Source organism: Gossypium hirsutum, chromosome D06 (assembly GCF_007990345.1).
Source record: "Gossypium hirsutum isolate 1008001.06 chromosome D06, Gossypium_hirsutum_v2.1, whole genome shotgun sequence".
Lineage (NCBI taxonomy): Eukaryota > Viridiplantae > Streptophyta > Magnoliopsida > Malvales > Malvaceae > Gossypium > Gossypium hirsutum.
The window spans coordinates 45,643,388-45,667,254 of record NC_053442.1 but is presented as its reverse complement, the minus strand read 5'-3'; the positions used below and the strand labels follow the sequence as shown (position 1 = coordinate 45,667,254).

Here is a 23,867-nt window from a genome sequence, read left to right as displayed (position 1 = left end):
CGAAAATTTTTTATTCGATTCGATTCGATTCGATTCGATCGAATGCTCGCCCCTAATCTTCGCTCTTGTTTTTGAACTATATGTATTTTTTAAAAATAAAATTTTATTTTTTAATTTCTAGAAATTTTTTATAATTATCGTATTTTTTTCTGATTTTTGATATATTTTTTTGAGATTTTTCTAAAATTGTTTGACATTTTTTTTGTATTTTCGCTCTTTTTATATTTTATGTTTTTTAAAAATAAAAATAAAAATAAAAAATCTTTTTAATTTATGAGAATTTTATATATTTTTCTTATTTCAAAAAAAGGAGTTTTTTTAGCTATTTTTTCTGATTTTTTTAATTTAGTCAAAAGAAAATAATACAAACCCAATGATATGACAAACTAATAAAAAAATGATAACTGAGTGCAATTTAAGGTGTAAATAATAAATTAACCCTAAAAAAATGGTTTTAGGGAAAAGTTAAAGGTTCCAAATAGCGAATGTGCATATCGTTGAGTGAAGGATTAGCGGGTAATTGTGGGCAGATGAAGTGAAAAGCGATGGTTGAAGGCAAGGCAATGTTAGATTTAAGTAAGGTGTGGATCGCTGTTTCTAATAATGGGAAACATTGAAATGATAGTTGAAGACTTCTTTTGTGAAGCTTTGGCTCAAAAAGGTTGGTTCAGTTTGCAGTGTTGAAGAGTCACTACCCTCAATGCCATATACCACTCTCATACTCTCTCTAACCAGTAAACAAGGTCGAAATCAGAAATTCCTTTTTAAGGGTATCTGAACTTAAATTGTTTTTTTAATAGTTATATCTTTATAATTTTTAAAGGCTTAAATTAAATTTTTATCATTTTTAGGGAGTTAAAGTATAATTTTTACTTTTATTAATTTAAAATTTTTAAATAAATAATTTTTTATTTTAAGGGACCGGAACCTGTCAACCCCTAAATACGATACGCCACTACCACTACAAGTAAGCCACAACTTGGATTCTACAACTCTCATACTTGTTACTTTCTATATTTTGTCTACAAGTTTGGGATACAAAACGACTTCAACCTAGGCTTTGGTAGAATAGAAAGAAAATTAGAAATATAAAAAATTGAATGAGTTAAAAAATAAATAAATAAATAAAAATTTCTTTGGAACGTGTTTGGTTGAAAATATAAAAAAAATGATAAAAATATTTTTCTTTCAAAAATGAAAGGAAATAAAATAACTCCAATAAATTTAAATCTATTTAAATAAGTAATAAAAAATTATTTAAATTTAAAGTAATCAAACTCTAAAATAATTCGAAACACCTAAATTTCAAATTCAAATAGTCCAAAGATTTAAAATATTTTCAAATTTTAAAATTCGGATTCTCCCATACATATTTAGCATTATGACTGGCAGAAGATGCAAATTAATTGCAGTTAAATTATAAATGGGCAACCTGAGACAAGAAAAACCTCTATGGGTTAAATTTTTTTGATTCTATTAAAAATATTTTTATTAAATAAATAATAATTTTTTGAGCAATAATAGATGGTGAATTAAATTACTTTATGTTTATTGGATTAAAAATTTTACTTTACATTTAAAGTATTATGTTTTCATTATTAATAAAAAAATAGAAAAAGAAAATATATATTATTTTTTTAAATAGCAAATTTTTAATTATTTATACAATAAAATTTTATAAACAATAAATCTAATATATTACAAGGCATAAATTTTAAAACTATACATGGACTTTGGTTTAATGTGCAATTTTATATACGAAATTTTGATTTGATTCAATTCTCACGAATAATTAACACAATTATTGATATAGCATCATTTTATATTTATATATTGCATATACATATAATTATATTTATCCAATATAGAAATAAATTGGTGTAGTTATTTTTTTAAATGTTTGTAATTGAATCAAAATCAAAGTTTTATGCGTATAATTGCACCAAATCGAAATTCATGTATCAAACTGCACATTGAATTAAAGTTCATGTATAATTTTAAAATTTATCCCTATACTATAATTATATTAATTAATTATTATTTTAAGTAATATTGTCTTGCGTTATTTATTATGAAATAAAACTGTATTATATGTCGAAACCATCTTTTTGAAAACAAAAATTTAGTTGTCGACTTTAAAGATAAAATTGGAGTTGCCACCGATCCTTTATTGAGGTGTGATCAGCTCACCTTAAAACGTGTCTTGGTCTACGAAATTTGAGAAAACGGGTTCGGGAGTCAGTTACGCAAGAGGAAAGGTTAGCACCCTCGTAATCCCCAAAATCGGTACCAAATTGATTATTTAATGTCTTAGTGTCGAGGGCTAAAAAAGGTTTTTTAAAAACAACTCAAATGATGAAATCTGAAAAAGATAATCAATTGTTCAAGTCATGTAAAGAAATCGAGTCCCAATACGTTAGCGTACAATTTCTCAAAATCCCCAAACTTTGAATACCACTTTTATTTTATGCAAAAATCTTCATTTTGAGAAAGTAACATGTCACACCCAATACATTAGGACACAACAAGTTAAGTTCCCGAAAATGATTTGTATTCTCATGCATTTTGAATAAAGAATATTCTCGGTTATTTTAGATTAACAAAGAAAATCGGAACCCAATACGTTAGGGCTCAATTTCCTCGAAAATCTCAAACTTTGAATATTGCTTTTATTCAAAAAAAAAACTTCGAATCAAGAGAAAATGATTTTGATATACTGATAAAACCAAAATATATTTCCCAAAAGGCATGTTAAAAGTTAATGCATAATATGAAACAAAAACTCTAAAAACATATATGAATAAATATTTACAAAATATATATATACAAGTACAATTTACAAGTAAATTTGCAAATATGTGTACACATATATTAAACCCACATATATTAGTATACATATAAAAAGAAATGAAACATGTAAAGCAAAAGACTTGTAATAATTTCTAAAAAAAAACATATACGTACATATTATAGAAATATATATATGTACATGTAAGAATTATGAAAATAAAATAAATAAAAATAAAAGTATGTACATGTGTATATATTTACAAAATAAAAGAAATGTATAAGTATATATATATAATATATATAAAGTATATAAAGGTTTAAAAAGATAATAAAAAAAATAAAACGTATGTAAAATGCATGCATTCATAAAAGTTATATATATTATATAAAGAAATATGTATATATATACTATATAAAAAATGCGTGTATAAATATAAAAATAGTAATAAATGATAATAGATAATATAGTAATAATTTTAAAAATAATAATTAAAAAATGAACTGCAAAAAAACAAAATAACCAAAAAATGAAATTAAAATAGAACAGAGACCAATTTGCAACGCACGCATTATATGAGGCGCGACATGTGCGGGGCTGTTGTTAGGATGTGCAGCGGCTGCGAGCAAATGCTGTTAGGGTTTCTGAAATTTTAATGTTTGGGCTAGGTTAATTTGGGTTTTGGGCTATTAATTGGGTCTGTTTATTGGTTTGGGCCCAGGCATATTTGGGCTTGTGCAGCTGCCCCTCTTTGCTCATTGTTGTGTAACGGGAATAGAGCAAAAACCAAAAGCCCAATTGTGTCTGGTCTTACCGAGCCTCAACTTCTTCAGTGCCTTTCTTCTAGTAGCCTCATTCCTTCCTACTGCATCTTCAGAGGTATAGGAACTAGCGTTTCAATCTACTCCACTGGAATGTCAGGGAGATAGGATTCGTATGCTGTAGCTTCAAAATTTGCTATCTTTAATCTGCTCCACTGCAACTTCAGGGAGATAAGACTTATAGCTTCAACTTGTTCTGCTACAACTTAAAAATAAATCTGATGCGATCTGCTCTGCTACAACTCCAAAGAGATGAAATCTATGGTTTTAATCTACTCCATTGCAACTTCAAGGAGATAGGATTGGTTTCTTCTGTCTGCTCCACTGCAACTTCAGGGAGATAAGACTGGTATCTTCGATCTACTTCGCCACCAGTATGGGAAGACAAGATCTACTATCTTCGATCTACTTCACGCCAATACATGAAGACAAGATCTGCTTTCTTCGATCTACTTCGCTACCAGTATGGGAAGACAAGATCTGTTATCTTTGATATACTTCACTGCTAGTACAGGAAGACAATATTTGCTTTCTTCGATCTACTTCACGTCAGTACATGAAGACAATATCTGTTTTCTTTTTTATCTACTTCATGCCAGTACATGAAGACAAGATCTGCTTTCTTCGATCTACTTCACGCTAGTACATGAAGACAAGATCTGCTATCTCTGATCTACTTCATGTCAATACATGAAGACAAGATCCATTATCTTCGATCTACTTCATGTCAATACATGAAGATAAGATATGCTATCTCTGATCTACTTCATGTCAATACATGAAGACAAGATCTGCTATCTCTGATCTACTCTATGTCAATACATGAAGACAAGATCCATTACCTTCGATCTACTTCACTACCAGTATGGGAAGACAAGATCTGCTATCTCTGATCTACTTCATGTCAATACATGAAGACAATATCCATTACCTTCGATCTAATTCATGTCAATACATGAAAATAAGATATGTTATCTCTGATCTACTTCATGTCAATACATGAAGGCAATACCTGCTATCTCTGATCTACTCCATGTCAATACATGAAGACAATATCCATCATCTTCGATCTACTTCATGTCAATACATGAAGATAAGATCTACTATCTCTGATCTACTCCATGTCAATACATGAAGACAAGATCTACTATCTCTGATCTACTTCATGTTAATACATGAAGCCAAGATCCATTATCTTCGATCTACTTCACCACCAATATGGGAAGACAAGATCTGCTATCTTTGATCTACTTCACGCCAATACATGAAGACAAGATCTGCTGCTTTTTAGCCAGCTCCACTGTTGCTCAGGGGGATAAGGCTTTATGATTTTACTGATCTGTTTTCTGTGAAACATGACCTGTATGATGAACCTAATTATGCCTAGAGATTAAGGATGTCATGATTAGAATGAATCAAATGCTTCTAACTAGACGTGTATGAATGACATTTAAATGAATGCAAAATGTCATGAAAATAATATTTTAATGCTTGAGTTATTATTACTCAAATTTTATTAAGGTTTCTTCACTAATGTGCTATAACACCTTCTTGCTCAGCTAGTATCTCTGAAAAACACTTAATCAAATTGCCCCCCACTGTGAACTTCAAAGTTCAATCCACTGGAACGCAAAATCTGTATCATCTTTCTCTCGTGGTAACTCAAGAGTAAAAAAAAATCTAGCATTTTCTCAATCTTCCACTATCAAAATTCAAGGATGTAGAATGTGAAGCTCTTTTGTCATTTTCACCATTTCTAGGGAGTCATACCAAATGCTCATGCACAAATGAAGAATATTCTTCTCCAAGAACAACTTCTTATTATTATTTGGTGATCATTACTTACTTGTTCATTTAAGCTTTGTCACCAGCACGACATCTTGTCGTTTTTCAATCAATAATTTAGACAACAAAATTCAAAGGGATAGTCTTAATTTAGACTCTTCCTTATTAGATTTCCTACCTTTAACCTGGTGAGTTCTAAATAGTAGTCCTATTTGAGGTTCTTATATTATTTAGAAACTTCTAGAGTAATATGCAAAACTTCCTTTGTGAAAGTTTTATTAGTCCATTCATCATTATTCTAATGCAACATGCTTGCAAGAGATCATAACAATGGGTAGGAATAGAATTGATTTAGAGCATGGCTCTGAAATGAATAGATTATCAAAGATAATAAAGATGGATAACAAAGAAATTGATTTAGGAATGCGTATCTTGGCAATGAATGAAGTGTTTCAAGAATAACAAAAATGGTATAACGATTAGGTGCCCCAGATATCGCAACTTGAACTTCTCTGTACAGACTTTCTGAAGACCATTCTGAGTTTAACATGTATTTAGGAGATCTGTAATACTTTGTCGATGCCCCAAGATGTCGCCTACCCTTTCCTGTTGATTCAAGTATAGCAAGACCATTGTATGCCCCACTCTGAATGGTATTTGGGCTGCTCTGATTACCTCATGCCCCATTTTGATCAATATTTGAGCCGCCCTTTTCGAGTTTTCAACTCAAATCCCCTTTGGTCTAAAGCGCCCTTTGCGGGTTTTCGCTTTGGCCTCTCCTTTTCTTTTCTTTTTCCATTTTTCATTTCTCATTTTCACTTTTCATTTCATTATTTTTACGACTCAAAGTGCCCCTTTGCGGGTTTTCTACCTCAGTCATCTCCTTCTTTAAGCGGAGTATTTCCTGACTGAATCTGAGTTTACAGGACTTATCATCCATCTCGCTCAAAATCAAAGCTCCTTTGGAAAAACCGTCTCTGTAACATAAGATTCTTCGAAATTTGGCATCCGCTTCCCTCCAAAACATTTTTTTTGTAGAGGGAAGATGTTCAACATTTGGTCACCCTCGTGGAATTCTCTGGGATGAACCTTTTGTTATAGGCTCGCATCATTCATTTCTGGTACATCTGACCGTGATGAATAGCTTTTAGTCTTTTTTCTTCTATCAAGTTCAATTGATCACATCACGATTGAATCCGTTCTACTTCATCCAACTTGCTCAGCAATACTCGGAGAAAAAGAACTTTGACTTCAATAGAAAAAATCGTGATAAACTAAAGAGAGAGGCACTACTCTAGTAGAGTTTTCATTGCATCATTCATTATATTAATCTTGAGCATACTGTAAATTTCTGATATCGTACTATTGTTCAGATTGCAACGACAGTGCTTAACCCGGGCATATCCTGGTATGACCATGCGAAGACATTTTTGAATTCTTGAAGTAACTCAACAGCGTCTTGCTTTGTTTCTTCGGTCATGCATGTTTCTTCAAGGTCACAGTCTCCATTGTCTCCTCATGAGGTAAATTTGTTTTCTTATTGCTCTACCATCCTCAACAAGTTAGGAGATAAGCTACAATCTATGTCATCTTCAAAGTCATGAGACCCTCTAAACACATGTTTCACTCAAGAGGAGATTATGAGTCTGTAGCAGCGTCACTCATGTCATTGATATCCAGGGACCTATTGTAGGTGCTAAGGAATATACAAAGAATTTATGAATTTATAGATAATATGATTATGAATGAAAGAATGATTTGGCAGAAAAAATCCAAAAAAATGAAAGAATCGTAAAGAATGAAAGAACATATGCTCGAAGATGATTGCAATGATGTATTTCATTAAAATAATAATGTTCAGACATGAGCCTATTTCACAAAGAAGTTCTTATTGCTTCTAGGCTAAAAGCAACAAGTGTGTTCTGAACATTACTTTATCAGACTCTAAATAATATAGGGGTTTTCTCTGCAGTCTATTATTTATAACACCTCTCAGGCGAATATCTAACAAAGACCCTTTTAATTGTGTCTGCGTATATGACATCGATGTGCAAATTTCTCACCACTTATATTGCATTCCCTCCATCATCAATCATGATTGGGTAACGGATTTTCTGCACTTGATGAGTCACCAAACTTGACAACACCTATGTCGATAAGTCTTTCAACTAGTTTCTTGAAGGCAGTGCAATTCTCAATCAAGTGTCCCGTAATTCCCGCATGTTAGTCACATTGTGCGTTCACATCATACCATTCGGGGTACGGAGGTTGTAGAGGCTTCACATAAAAAGGGGAAACAACGTGTGCATCAAAAAAACTTTGATATAGCTCCCTATATGACACCGAAATTGGCGTGAATTGGGGCCTCTCAGTGTTTTGTCTTGTACCAGCTTCCTGCCTTGATGAACCTTGTTGGTTAGCAGCCACCTTTCTTGGCTGACTCAAAGTAACTGATTTAGAGTAACCCGTGTTGTTCACCTCATTTTCTCTTCTCCTTGAGACTGACCTCTTGTTACTCTCCTCTACATCAATTTTCCCGTTCCTTATAACATTTTCGATCATTTCACCATTCATAACTATGTCAGAAAAGCTCTTTGTAGCACTTCCTAACATATGCGTAATGAATGGGGCTTTCAGCGTATTGATAAAGAGTATTGTTGTTTCTCTTTCCAATAGCGGCGATTGAACTTGAACGGCCACCTCCCTCCACCTTTGTGCATATTGCCTAAAGCTCTCGTTCGGCTTCTTTTCCATATTCTGAAGGGTGATTCTGTCAAGAACCATGTCTGTTACATGACTGTACTACTTCATATATGCTTGTGCTAAATCCCTCCATGAACCAATCACGCTACGGCTCAGTTGATTATACCATTTAGATGCTGCCCCTGTGAGGCTATCCTAGAAACAATGAATCAATAGTTGGTCATTGTTAACATATCCAGCCATTCTCCTGTAGAACATGGTGATATGTGCTTCTGGGCAACTTGTCTCATTGTACTTTTCGAATTCTGGCATCTTAAACTTATGAGAGAGTACCAAATCCGGAAGTAAACTCAGCTCTTTAGCATCAATCTCACGATAGCTTTCAGTGACTTCCATCGCCTTGAATTTCTTATCGAGCCATTTGCACCTTTCTTCTAACTGCTTTGGTAACTCTTCCTTTATTCTTTCTTTTTCAGCCACTTCATCAAAGTCAAGAATGGCGAAATTAGCATGGTGGTTTTCGGGGTTAGAGCCCGATCCAGTCTGAAAGTTTGAAGCACCGGCTTGGTACTGCTAAGGCCTGATTATGACAGTAGATTTGTGCGGATATTCAGCTTAAATTCGCACATATGGGGGAGTAAAGCCTGGAGGATAGAGTGATTCATCCTCGTTACCCTCTTCGATATCAGCCATGGGACCTTTTCCTTTATCACCCCCTCCAGTCAACAGTTGGGTCAACTTTGTCATCATATTGTTTTGGGATTCCTGCATCTTCTCTGACATATCCCGTTGCATCTTGTCTAACCGCTCCTGCACTTGTAACTGGAGTTGGCCTTGCATTTCTTTCTGGTACTGTTCGAGCTTTTCCAATCTCTGATCCATGTCTTTAATCTTTGCTCGAGTGTCGTAACGGTGTTTAGTTGGTTGGTCGGTTTCCAAGTTAACTGAGCAATGATTTTAGTTAATTAGGATCCTTTAACGGTGTTTAATGCATATGATGTAATGTAATGCAAATGCGTGAAATGAATGCAAAAGAGACGTTGATTCTGGTCCAATTCTTTACTAGAAAAACTTCTCTAGAAAACAAATCTCTTTACACAAAACGGATATATATATGGCTTCGCCCTCGTACTCCAAGAAAAGACATCAACCATTCAGATATTAAGATGCATCTCGCGAATTTGATCTCTTTTTTGTTTGATCTAGGTCGTAACTCCTTGCTCACTCACATTCATTATCTTCTTTAAAAAGGTTGGGATGTTTGACGACTCTTGAATAATATTTGCTAATCTTGAATCAACGCAGCAAAGTCGTATACTCCTCTTGTTACACTTCTCGTATCACGCTTTCTTAGACTATATTCGGAGAACCTATTATTTTCCACTTTATCAAGAAATCCATTTTCCATGACAAGCTCTCTATTGAGCAACCGAACGTGAATCAACACCTCTTTTCTATGATGAAATGCAATGCGGTTAAAATGTCATGTAGCCAAAACAAAACATAACAAGTTAGTACATGTATAAAAATAGAATCCAATATAATTGGAAATAATAAAACACATATTCGGTTATCTACTGGGGTTCAATGTAGTTCTACCTAAGGTGAGTTCCTAAGGTTCACTATATGAGGTTTGACTTCTAGAGCAAAGGTACTCGAACCAGCAGATTCCTCGATCCTTACCCATTATAGGCTCATATGGATCGAGTTCAGTTCAGGGGAATACATTTCCCTATGGCTGCACGGAGATGAAAATCTCACGAAGACATAGGTACGAATATATCCCGGAAGCGGTCCACTACCCTGCACGGAGGTGAAAACCTCACGAAGGACTAGTTTCTCGCTCCCACTTAAAGGGGTAAAACTGACCATGCAATGCAAAATGCAAATACAGATCAACCAACTTGGTCCAATCATGCAAACATATCATGATGAAAATGAATGCACAGGGAAATCATGATTTTTAAAAAACTTTTGATTTTCGAAAAAAAGACAAAACATAACCAATTCACGGTTCGACTCTCTAGTGTCCCCAGCGGAGTCGCCAAGCTGTCGAAACCATCTTTTTGAAAACAAAAATTTAGTTGTCGACTTTAAAGATAAAACTCGAGTTGCCACCGATCCTTTATTGAGGTGTGATCAGCTCACTTTAAAACGTGTCTTGGTCAATGAAATTTGAGAAAACGGGTTCGGGAGTCAGTTACGCATAAGGAAGGGTTAGCACCCTCGTAACGCCCAAAATCGGTACCAAATTGATTATTTAATGTCTTAGTGTCGAGGGCTAAAAAAGGTTTTTTAAAAACAACTCAAATGATGAAATCTGAAAAGGATAATCAATTGTTCAAGTCATGTAAAGAAATCGAGTCCCAATACATTAGGGTACAATTTCTTAAAATCCCCAAACTTTGAATACCACTTTTATTTTAAGCGAAAATCTTCATTTTGAGAAAGTGACATGTCACACCCAATACATTAGGACACAACAAGTTAAGTTCCCGAAAATGATCTTTATTCTCATGCATTTTGAATAAAGAATATTCTCAGTTATTTTAAATTAACAAAGAAAATCGAAACCCAATACGTTAGGGCTCAATTTCCTCGAAAATCTCAAACTTTGAATATTGCTTTTATTCAAAAAAAAACTTCGAATCAAGAGAAAATGATTTTGATATGCTGATAAAACCAAAATATATTTCCTAAAAGGCATGTTAAAAGTTAATGCATAATATGAAACAAAAACTCTAAAAACATATATGAATAAATATTTACAAAACATATATATACAAGTACAATTTACAAGTAAATTTGCAAATATGTGTACACATATATTAAACCCACATATATTAGTATACATATAAAAAGGAATGAAACATGTAAAGCAAAAGACTTGTAATAATTGCTAAAAAAAACATGTACGTATATATTATAGAAATATATATATGTATATGTAAGAATTATGAAAATAAAATAAAGAAAAATAAAAATAAAAGTATGTATATGTGTTTATATTTACAAAATAAAAGAAATGTATAAATATATATATAATATATATAAAGTATATAAAGGTTAAAAAAGATAAAAAATAAAAAATAAAACTATGTAAAATGCATGCATTCATAAAAGTTATATATATTATATAAAGAAATATGTATATATATACTATATAAAAAATGCGTGTATAAATATAGAAATAGTAATAAATGATAATAGATAATATAGTAATAATTTTAAAAATAACAATTTAAAAAAAACAAATTGAAAAAAAAAACAAAATAACCAAAAAATGAAATTAAAATAGAACAGGGACCAATTTTCAACACACACATTATATGAGGGGGCCCAAATGGAAATAATCCGCCTCCCTAAAACGTTGCGCCGCAATGGGGACCGATTTGAAACAAGGTAAAACATTTGGGCCAAATTAAAATAAATAATTGGCTTAATAAAACATGGCGCAAAGGGGGAAGACTTATTGCGCAATTCTCCCATTTAAGGTTGATATGCGCAGACCCCCAAACTAAACGGCGCCATCTTTGTTCTATTTTAAGTTTTAAAAAAAGAAAAATAAATTAGGGAAAAAATTTTGTTTTTCCTCTAAAGCAGTGCTGCTTCTCTTAAGGTTTCTCTAAACCTTTGGAGTCGCCGTTCATGAACCTCCCACGGCTTCAATCGCCGTCCTGGCCTCCGATCGAGACGGAGAATAGAACGCGACCACCAGGTCAGTCTCTCTTTTCCCCTTTTATACTATTATTTCACAAAAAAAATAAAAAGAAAAGAAAAAAAATAAGTAAAAATGAAAATAGAATAAACGCGATTAACCTTCAATTTTCCTTGTATTTCAATCTTTTCTCTCTATTTTCGTATGTCTTTTACACTGAATTTCCCCCCTCTTTTACAATGCCTGGAATTGGGCTTTTATAGCCGAAAATGGGAAAGAAGAAAGAAAAAAAAATCAAACCAAATCTATTCTGTTATTCCTATTATTTCGTTGCTGTTTCTTTTTGCTTGTTGCTGCAGGTACGACCAGTCAACGTGGAGGCGAACGTGCGCGACATGTGCCGGGCTGCTGTTAGGATGTGCGGCGGCTACGGGCAAATTTGCTGTTTGTTTCTGCTTTTTGCTGCAGGTACGACCAGTCAACGTGGAGGCGAACGTGCGCGACATGTGCGGGGCTGTTGTTAGGATGTGCGGCAGTTGCGGGCAAATGCTGTTAGGATTTCTGAAATTTTAATGTTTGGGCTAGGTTAATTTGGGTTTTGGGCTGTTAATTGGGCCTATTTATTGGTTTGGGCCCGGGCATATTTAGGCTTGTACATTATACATTATAAACAATGAAAATGCTTTAATTATATTTAAATTTTTATTATAATGATTAAATTATTAAACAAGTTAATATATTTTAATTATATCCAACATTTCAATTTGCAAATATTATTTTACACTAATTAAAAATATTTTCTTTATTTTCCCAATTTAAATATTTTTATTTACTCTAATTTGGGGGAGGAAAACTAGTAAAAGGAAAGTAAAACAAAATTTTAAGGTGTAGAATGTCTTTTTAGTCTTTTGTAAATAATTGGGTAAATTGCATTGCTGGTCACTAAACTATACATAAATATTTTTTTTGGTTACTCAATTTTTAAAACTTTCAAAATGATCACATGATTTATTCTTTTTAGTCTATCTTCGATTAGTGACATTAACTATTTGACAGGAGGGTGAGGTGACAGTCCAAAATTGAGTATAATAATAAATTTAATTCTTAATTTTTACATATTATGTTAATTTAGTCACAATTTAAATAAAAAAATACGACATTAGATACCCAAACATGAAAGTAATTCATTGAATGACTTTTACAACAGGCTGAACCGGCGATAATTGCCGCCACCGGAACTGGTACTATATGGGCAAACTTTCAAACCTTAATGTTTCACGGGGTGCACGCTTTCAGTTCCACCTGCAAAATCTGCTCCTCGCTCGTTCCATGATGCTTTAGCTTTGGCTTCTCGTCATCACCACCATCATCTGTATGAAGAAGGGTTTGCTCTTAGGGCTTTAGATTAATTTATTATTTTAAATAAAATACAATGTAATTTATACATTTTTTAAAATTTATTATTTTTTTGAAAATCTGTGTATTTTTATTTTTTTTATTTTTTTAAGAATTAAGAGCAATTTGAGAAAATTTGTAATGCCGAGGGTAAATATTTTAAAACTATGATTAAATTGGTATAATATGTAAAAATTAAGGACTAAATTTATTATTATACTATTGGATTATCATATCACCAACAAAAAATGGATAAAAAAAACAAATCTGATTAGTTGAGTGATAATTTTAAAAGTTTTAAAACTTCGATGACAAAAAAGAAAAAACATCTGAGCATAATTGGGTGACCTATAGTATAATTTACCATAAATAAATTTATGAAAAGTTATAATTATACAAATTATAATCCTTTCCTATCAATTATTTATCTAAACAAAAATATTAAATTAGAGTAGCTTTGAATGGGTGGTGCATTTACCTACGGTTAGTGTAAAAACAACGATGACGGTAAAATTAGATACTATAACAATACTGTAGCATGAGAAAAAAATAAGCTAAACACAACACAACGCATCTTACCGCCCATCCAAGCTCAGCCTTACTCTTTTATTCAAACTAGACTTGTTTATGAGTCAAATCACTTAACTGAATTCAAAGCCCTGTTTGAAACTAAAAAATGTTTAAAGATAAAAACATGATATCTAAAAAATAAACTTGAGTAAAATTATTCTGCCTAACCCGACCCAACTCAACACAAGTATATTATATTATAAAAATTAATTATATAAAATAATAATTATATATTTATATTCAATTATTAATCCAATAAAAATTAAATTACTATTCAAAACCCAAAAAAAAAATTACCCAATAAAATAATCCAACTCAAATATAAAATTTTAAAATATATATTTAATGCAATATTTATTATATATATTTGTTTTTTAACATGATAAAAAATTTATTATATTTATGATAATGTTTTTAATATAAATGCTTTTTTAATGTATTTTTAATGCATTAAAAAACTTATATTTTATTATTTTTAGTGCATTTAGTATATTATTTTTTCAAAAAAATATTTTTAAATAAAAAATTAATCTAAAAAAATAAAATAAAATATGAGCAAACCAAATCAGATCCATATTTACTTTTTTTTTTACTTGAGCAAAATTTTAAACCTATTTTTCAAATCAGGCTAAACTCGAACTTGAAAAATTAATCTAAATACCTTACATTACATTAACCTAACTTGAATCTGACCTAACCCCAACCCATGAGATATAATCACTTACTTTCTTTAGCTTTCCACTCTTTTAATCCAAAAGTAGTGTTAAGAGTAACTCGAATCAGATGACCAAAATTATAACATTTAAAGAATGCGAAGTTCATAACACTCCAGGAAAAGAAACAGCCTCCAGATAAAAGAGAATATGAAAATGCAAAAGCCTTGTAAACTCGGTATCACAGTTCTTGACCTGCATGAAAGCTTCAAAGCATACTTATCTATCACTTTCAAAAGTTGAATAAATGCTCCTACAAAATCTGCCCGCACATGTTGCCAAGTCGGCTTGCAGATTCACAAAAATAGCTAAGAAAGAAAAATACAGTGGACTAATTTTGAGCTTCAAACGTGGTCCTTTTGAGGCGATAACATCCCCTGGATTGTTGTCCTCCTTAATCACCAATAAGCTCTAGCAATCAACACTGAAAACCGCAAGCATAAGACACAACTGACATAGCAAGCAGACAATGAAAGACAAAGCATCCACACAATATAGCAAGTAGAACAATGAAGAGTTGCTCCACAAAACAAATGATTGCTTCAATACATAAGCAACTAATAAAGTTCTTGAAATTTGAAATTTGCATGCCATACAACATACCACCAAATCAAAAAGATATTTCCAATAACCCCAGATGAACTGTATAGATTTGAAGGATTTCGAATTGAACAAAATGTTGTAGGGAAGTGGCTAAACAATTCTAACCTCTTAAAATTGTATGAGCAATGGTAAAATAGAAAAGAAAATTGAACATCATTAAGGGAGGATAAGATAACATGAAAAACCAAGTTTCATATGATTACAAACGATTTTGTACATTAAAAAAAGAAAGAAAATCAAGTTATAAATACTAGTATGTGGTACTGTGGTTAACTCAATAATATTTGGATCCATACAACATGCCAAGTACTAACATAAGAACAAGGGAAATTAACTTGCATGGAAGTCTTTGAGATAATAGTCTAGTGGCACAACACAAAATGCAGAGGAATATATTAAGAAAAATCCCAAGGAACCATTACCATTAAGTTTGTGTCTCAGTCTCTTTTGCCTCAACATCATTTGTAGTGCCATTCGGCTCCCCAGCTTCAGTATCCTCCGCAGGTGGCTGAACCTGCTCCTCTTCTGGCAATGGTTCTTCCACATAATCGTTCTCAAAAGCATCAGCTGGGACCTCATAAATCCTAACTTGAGGCTTTGATGGATCCTTCACAAGCACATATTTCCCCTCATTCAACTTCATACACAAATCCACAATGGACTTCACAATCCCCCACATATTAGCAGTATTCAGATTAATTTGTGCAGCAAAATCCCTTGGCTTATAACCAACAACACCCAATATCACATGGTTAAAATGATCCCTAGGATGAACCCTCGAAACATAACCCAATTTCATCAAATCGGCACTAGCTAATATTGATTGAGCAGTCCATTTAGCCAACTTATTCGCATTGTTCTTCAACTCGGTAGCCAAGACTGCCCCCTTTGTGTTTCCAACTTCTGCCTCCAATCAACACCAGAATACTTGGGATCAAACTCATTAAGCGCATTCAAAGTGAGGAAAGACTTTTGATTATTAACTTCAACAACACTCTGAACCTCACACCGTGCAATCAAATACATATCATTATCAAGTTTCCACCTCCTATACCTATATGCCACAGAAGCCACCTCATCACCTTCATTGGCAAATGGGTTCGGCTCATCAAAACTAACCTTATTCCCATCCCTAACCAAAACCTGCTGTGAAAAATTCTGATTTATGTAAGCTGCTTCAACACTCAATGAATAAGCAGAGTTAATATCATCTTTAGCTTCAGGCAATGGCTCCTGAGAGGTCTCGTGGACTGATAGCAAATCTAACTGTGACCCATCTCTTTTGTCGAAAAATAGTTTATTCCCAACACGTTGAATCACAATGTCCCAAGAATAAACTGACCTGGGTGCACACATTAACGTTGCCAGAATCGTATCAGTGGCGAAAACAGTTGCTTTGTCCTCATTTGCCAATCTTCGGATCACCGGGTCGTCAGTCGTGGTGACTTTAAAGAAGTTTCTGTTCTTGAACCTCTCGAGTCTCCGTTCGTTCTTCGGGGTAATTCGATCAAAGGAGCGATCGTAATACTCTAAAGCACCGCAGAGAAGTAAATCTTCAGGTTCTGGAACGGAAAAGGATAATTTGGAGAATGTTGAGAAAGGGATTTGATCCAGCATGTTCCACTCTGGTTGGATATCGACGGAGGATTTGAAAATCGCAGCTTCACGACGTTGCTGGTTCTGGTTCGATCGGTTGAGATTATAAAGACGGTCACGTCGGGCTCGTTCTTTTTCAGCTTCTCTTTTACGGGCCTCAACTTCTTCATCTCGCCGTTGAGGAAGTTGAGGTCGGTGTTGGTTGAAGCGCCACTTGGGGCCAAATTTAGGCCGCGTGGGCGGCTTTGCGTCGACTAAACGGAAGGAAGAATCGTCTTCGGGGTTCGCAAGAGGGAAAGTATCGAGGTCGAGCGAGAAATCGAAGGGCGACTCTGAGGAGGCTGCGCCAGGCTTCCCTGAAGAAGGGCGGTTAGATGGGTTGGCATTTGCAAAAGATCGGGTGAAGTCGGCGATTCGGCCGAGTTTTTCAGAGCGGGAGAAGGGAGCGAAAGGAACGTGAAGAGGGAGAGTGGTGGTGGTGGACGGCGCGGTGGCGGTGGTGGAGTCGGGCGGACCCCAGCCGTCAGGATTAAACGGAACGGCGCCTACTTCGAAAACTCCTACCATTGTCGACGGATCTCTAGATTTTGCTTGCAGTGGAGCCGAAGTGTATAAAGAGTACAAGTGTGTAAGAAGATAAAAGAAAACCCTAGTCCGACGGAGGGGATCTACATTGTCTTAAATGACAGGTTTACCATAGGAATTTGGGCCTTTTGTTTACATTTATATGAGAACTCGGATCTCTAATTGGGCCTCCACTATTTGAGTGCTACTCAAATAAATATATTTTAAGTGGGAAGAATCTCCTTGCACTAATGTAAAACTTAAAAGTGGTTTTATATTTAATTTTTAAGTGACATTTTAATATTAAAATTTAAATATTAAATACTTAGATTAAAAGCTTAGCTTTGTAAGTGGCCTATATTAATAATTTTTTTATGTTATGACAATAGTTTTGCCAATGCAACATTTAGACAATAGTCAAACATGGTTCGTAAAGGTGTGTTGAGAAGCACTAAACAAGGTTGAGATCATAGTTGGATGTGGTTCACACTAGTACACTAAGATCCACTAAAGAAGATGTAAAAAGTTGGGCAGGGTTTCAATGGTGTGTTAAGTGCTTGGAGTTTTTTTTAAAAAAACGAAGAGGGTTATACAGAGGAGTTTGATGTGGCTTCCACTAAATAGGTATCGTATAATGTAAGACCATATAGTGCTAGTAGTAGAGCCTTGGAGTGCTCTACTAGGATGTGATTGGATATACAACTTGGCCCTACTCTTATAGAATCAACGGTTGTAACATCCCTTACACGAGTCAAATCAATAACTCGAGCAAAAGATGTCACATTTCAAGATTAATACATCACTTAAGTTCCATTCTTTTCTTTAAAATACCTCAATACATACCTTCAAAACATCATGTAACACATCCATGTTCAATCACTAATCATTAACCACACAATCTTCAAGACATTCCCACTTCAACAAAACTTGTTTTCAAGGCATTTCACTATCTACTTAACACATTCCTTACCTAAGTACATGCCACATTATTGTCCATAAATTGAAATTCATACTTTTCCATATTACTGTGTTGATGCGATGTGATTCGGTAAGCCACTCACGAACACTTTTCACATGATCACTTTCAGGACACTCTTTTTAGCTAGATTTCACTCTATTTGCTTCTATTTTCTTCCTTTCACACTTTTATCACTTTCTTTCCTTTGTCTACAATACTTTCATCACTTTCTTATCTTTGGTTGCTATAGAAATTGTAGCATCTTTGGTTTGGCAAGTCTTAAGTTTTGGCGCGTAGACTGAGAGTAATATATGTGGCATAGTTCTATCCGTCCAATAGTTTCTTTTAGGCGTATAGAATGGGCGCATAACAGAAGTTGAGATATTAGGTAAAGAATGACCTTAAAATGTGTTGAGTTGTAAAGAAAAAGAGCTCGGTAAAAGTATTGGGGAAATTGCAAGTTGGGTTAATACCAAAGGTATTGTATGCCAAGTTTGATTGAAATTACTATGCTCGTTACGTTGTAAACATTCTAGTTAGGAATCAATTGAGTAGATGAGTTAGGTATAAATAAATTTATTAGATGATCATTTGTGTTCTCCTCAAGGGTCGTAGACCAAAATAAGGACAATTTTGAAAGATTGTGACACATGTCAAGTTCCATAATAAGGATATAGGTTGTATATATATGTATTCAAGTTTGAAAAAAAGGGGAGTTTTCTTCTTCCTTCTTCTAAAGTGTTATTATCTTATTTTTAAGGAACCAAAAACATTTCTTTCTTCTTTAAGCTGGAAGTTGTAATTCTATATTTTTATCAGTAGATACTCCATGTCAAGGTAAGTATTATGGCTCTGCATGTTAAGTTATGAAAGTTTAAGCCTGTATGGGTACATTAACAGTAAGATGAAGAAATAAAGCTTTGCATGGGGGTTATCTATGCTCGAGATGATGGTAAATAGTATGTGAAAGAGTTTTAATGGTGTTCCTATGTTTTGTAAGTAGTGGTTGCTGTAGTTTCATGATGGAAGTATGAATCTGGAGTTTAAGGTGCTGTACATGGGCGTCAGGTGAGTTTTATGTTGACTCCTGTATGTATACTGATCATATTGTGAGTCATCTATAGGAAATTGATTGAACAATGGATTCGAAGTCATGAAAAGTATATTATATGATCATTAGTGTACGAGTATTGAAACATTGAAGTATGGTTGAGTATGTATATGTTTGAAATGTATGCTATGAGATGTGTGTGTTCTGATTGAGTGTATGTTAGTGAAGTAAAAGGTTGAATTTAGATTGTGTCAATACATAAAGTGTCTGTTAAGAGAGTCTAGGTCTGTTCATCGCAGTGGTGTCTAATGGAGTCCGTTGGGACTAAAAACACGAATTCTGATATAAACTCTGAAGGAAAAGTCCATGGTCATGGTACCCTCTGAAAAAGAACTAGGGAATGGTGATTACCCAATGGGGTTCTCTGTGTATCCCAGGACGATGATGGGCAAACCTCATGTAATGTGAGTTTAAGAAAATCCATATCGTAAACATGACAATAAAGAATAGCCTTTGTGGTGAACTCTAAATGGAATGCATTTCTAGCGAACTCTAAATAGATCTCCTTAGTGGCGTACTTTATCTGATTGCATGTATGGTGTGCTTTGCTAAGTTTATGTGGTGTGAACTATCAGGAATATTTTGTAAGCTATGAATCTGAATGTCTGTCTCTTTTGTAATAAGTATGACCAAGATAAAGTATTGATATGCTCAAGAATAAGAGTTGAATAAAGTCATAAGGGTTCTGTGGAAAAGAAATGTATATCTGTATGTTGAGAAGGGTATCTATCATAATAAACTATAAATATGAAAAGTGAGGGATATTACATCTTCTTCTAAATTTATTCTGAATTTGAGTTAATGACATTTTGAATTATGAGATTCTGATATAGCATGATATGGAGTTCATTTGGATGTTATACGTAGTGGATTATCAGTATGAATATGTGTACAGATCTAGATCAGGGTATGTCTGAGTGTGAACCAATGGTATGAAACTATGTATAAGTATCTGCCATATATATGTATCCACCTAAGATAATGTCAGTAAGTAGTTGTTTGAAATAAGAGTATGGATTAAGGTGTGGATTGTTGGAAGTAGTTTCCAAGGGTATGTTCTGTTAGGTAAGTATTATGGGACAAGAGATTTATGAAATGATTGGAAGGATTCCTCAGTTAACAAGATATGGAAGATTAATTATGATAAGGACATGATAACTGGCGTATAAAAGAATGATAACATTGTGATGGTATCAGCCGAAATAAATGGCGCAGAATATGGTTGACTCGTAGAAATTCATACAAGATTGCAATGTATCCATAAATGTATGGTTATAGTAGGGTTCATTAAGTACTTTTGTACTTACAAGGTTTGTTATTATTTTTAGGTTTGTTGTTGAAGAGGCTTTGCCTGGAGGGACAACGCTAGGACTACGCCAAGATGGTGGCGGAGTGGGCTATTATGCATACAATGGATTTATGGTGCAATATTGAATATGCCTTTTGAGTCTGCTTTAAAACAAAATTCAAACTTGCATGTATCAAATATGATGTAATAAGTTATTTATCATATATTTTATTTTAAATTACCAAATGTTAAGCTTTTCTTTTGGAGCTACAAATAACAATTTTAAAATAAATGAGACATTGTAAACTATTTTTGTTAAGTAATTTGTATCGTTTAGTAACACTCGGGATCCAGACCCAGTGAATCGGGTTACATATATTTCTAAGATTTAAGGTTGAAAAGTTGAAATTTAATGGAGAACCGAATTGTAAGAGAACCAAAATTTTCTCTCTTCCTCCATGCTAAGGACATGTGATGCATGGATGAATGAAGAAAATTATTCATTTATTCTCTTTTTATAATCATAAAATAATATAAAATATCTTATAATAATAATTTCAATCCAATGGCTAATATTTCATCTCACTTTCCATCAAAATCCAATGGCTCAAGATGTGCCAACACTTCATGATTAATAATTATAATAAATATATTTATCTTTGATCCAATGACCCTTATTAAATCCTTCATCATAAAGCAAATCCAATAGCTCAACTTCAATACACTGTGTCTAAGAGCATTTTGGTAATTTTACCAAAATTATCTCACTTACAAAATAATTATTTTGCCTTTGAAAATTTTTAATATCTACAATTGAGCCATTCCAACTTTTGGTATAATTGTAACTTTAGTCCTTCAAATTTTTTATATTTATAATTTAACCCCTCAACTTTTGAATATTTATAATTTAACCCCTTCAATTTTTTTTTAAAAAATTTAATCCATACCTCAAATTAATATCTAACAACATATTACTTATTTCAACTTCCTTCAGTATCGAATACCCTTGTTTTCTATTACTGATATATCACACATATTCCCAATATAACTATTCACTTATATAGCACATTGGTTTTACATGATTTAAGTTTAAGAAATTATTTTTTATACAAGTTTAAGTTATAAAAATTATATTATAAGTATGAACACATATAAGTGTTTGGGATGATTATGTCAAAAAAATTTTAAAATAATACTATAAATCTTAAAAAATTTATATTGTAAAAAGAAATTTATGTGTATCTTAATTTTATAAAATTATATGAAAAATTATATTATGTAAATTCTAATTTTTTTTGAAGTTATGGCTAAAATGTATAATATAAAAAAATTTATAAAAGCTAAAAGTGTTATAATATACTTATATATAAAAAATTATGGTAAAAAAATATGGACATAACTTATTTCATTCCATGCTATATGATATAAAATGTGTACTTGCAAACTCTTTAATTCAAAACATTCGAAGCTTTGAAATGTGGTTTAGAGAATATTTGTTGTTCTAAAAAAGATTTCCTATATTAACAATATCACCTCAATATAGCATAAAAAAAAGGTTGGGTTGTACAAGCATGTTGCATACAAAAAGTATATGGAATAAGGAGATCTTGATAATCTTAATGACATATACAAAGTTTTAGATTTAGATTTAGATTTGGATTATGGACTCGATTAAGGACCAACAAATGATGATAAGGAGTAATGGACATGTGTTAAATGTTAAAGAGGGAATAGCCCAATAATATGGAATGCTAGAGAAATTAGATAAAATTGCATTATAATATTTAATTTTCTTGTTATGTTTATTAGTCGTCATATTATCAACTACTTTCTTGGACTAATATATTACATATTATGATTTGATTTTAATTTTTGCTACTCGTTTAGAAATTATTTTATCGTATTGATAATTTTTTATAGTAATTAATATTTTTAAAAATACAAGTTACGTAATTGTGCAATTACAATTTGTACTATTGAACATGACTTATGAGATTACAATGTAATTACACTCTATCAGCCAAATATACCTAGGGTATTACAATTCTTTGTAAATTACTACCCTAGTAGTTACACTTTCATCCAATTATTATATGTTATAGAAACATACCCTAAGGGTGCTAATTATTTGGATTAACTAACGAGATTATAATAATAGAGGGACCAAACTAGATCAAACAAAAGTATATAGATTAAATCGTAAATGTAAGCATAGTAGAATGACCAATACCATAATATGACCTAAGATAATCTATACCTAACCCTAATCTTTCGTTTTATATAGTCATTAAATGTTTAATAAAAGTTAATTATTCAATTTATCTTTTATCGATTTATATATTACATATTTGAATATTAGATCTATTATTCAGTATTAATTTAAAATATTTATCTGATACATTAGCGGTGGAAAGTTTTAGCTCCACGTGTAGGTTTGAGATTTTGCTATATATCCTTAAATTGTATTTAAAAAATTAAAATAAAAACATGGTAAAATCTAAACTCTACTTGTGGAATAAAAACTTTCTGTTGTTCGTGTACTAAATAATTATCCATTAATTTATGGAGCAAAAAAAAATATTCATTACTTAAATTCACTTTAAATTTAACATAAAAGTATGAGAACTAAATTTCAAATATAAAAAATTATAACATCTTATAACATTTAAAATTTTACTTTATAATTAAAAAAATAATTAATCCAACATGTAGCGTGAGTGCAAAATCACTAGTATATTCAACTTTCACTTTGTTAAGATAATATTTTTTTTTGGTGAATTATAAGAGGAGGGTAAAACTTTAATAACAAAACAACTAGTGTAATTTAAACTCAAACCATACTCAGCAATACACGAGTTCTACTGTATAGCAAAATTTGTAAACGTTATATAAAAATAAAGTGTTATTTATACTTCTGCACCAGTCTACAAATATGATGTTTTAAATTAATTGAAGAAAAATAAAGAAAAAAAGGCAAGCAAACGTCATTCAATACATACAGATGAATTTATTCTTTTTTCATACATAGAATAGAATTTATATAATTTTAACAAACATACATATATTGTATTATAATATTATATGATCCAACTTCCTAAGAACTTCTCCAAAGACTTCCACAATTGACTGACTTCCTTTTTGTTCATAACATAATTCAATTCTCATTCCATGTAAATATATGTCCTGCCATTAATCTAAAAAGAACAAAAGGAAGTTTCACTGAAAATTACAAACATGCCTTTATACTAAACTTACATGCTTTTCTTAGGTTGGAAAACCTTTCTTCCAATCTTATTTTTGAAAATTAAGTGACT

The 23,867-nt window shown here is 32.3% G+C and overlaps 1 protein-coding gene and 1 long non-coding RNA gene across 2 annotated transcripts; one reads left to right on the top strand and one right to left on the bottom strand.

Annotated features, from left to right (window-relative positions):
* The first annotated feature begins 11,359 nt into the window (after nucleotides 1-11,359).
* LOC107900386 (uncharacterized) lies at nucleotides 11,360-12,446 on the top strand. The gene is made up of 2 exons (XR_005914853.1): nucleotides 11,360-11,815; nucleotides 12,115-12,446. It is a non-coding gene; the product is annotated as an uncharacterized lncRNA (long non-coding RNA).
* A 2,058-nt stretch (nucleotides 12,447-14,504) lies between these two features.
* Nucleotides 14,505-17,313, bottom strand: LOC107901806 (eukaryotic translation initiation factor 3 subunit D). Its single transcript, XM_016827965.2, is given in 3 exon segments — nucleotides 14,505-14,883; nucleotides 15,459-15,918; nucleotides 15,921-17,313. Coding segments are annotated over 2 exon segments (1,737 nt in total). The 5' UTR covers nucleotides 17,200-17,313; the 3' UTR covers nucleotides 14,505-14,883; nucleotides 15,459-15,460.
* Between the last annotated feature and the right edge of the window lie 6,554 nt (nucleotides 17,314-23,867).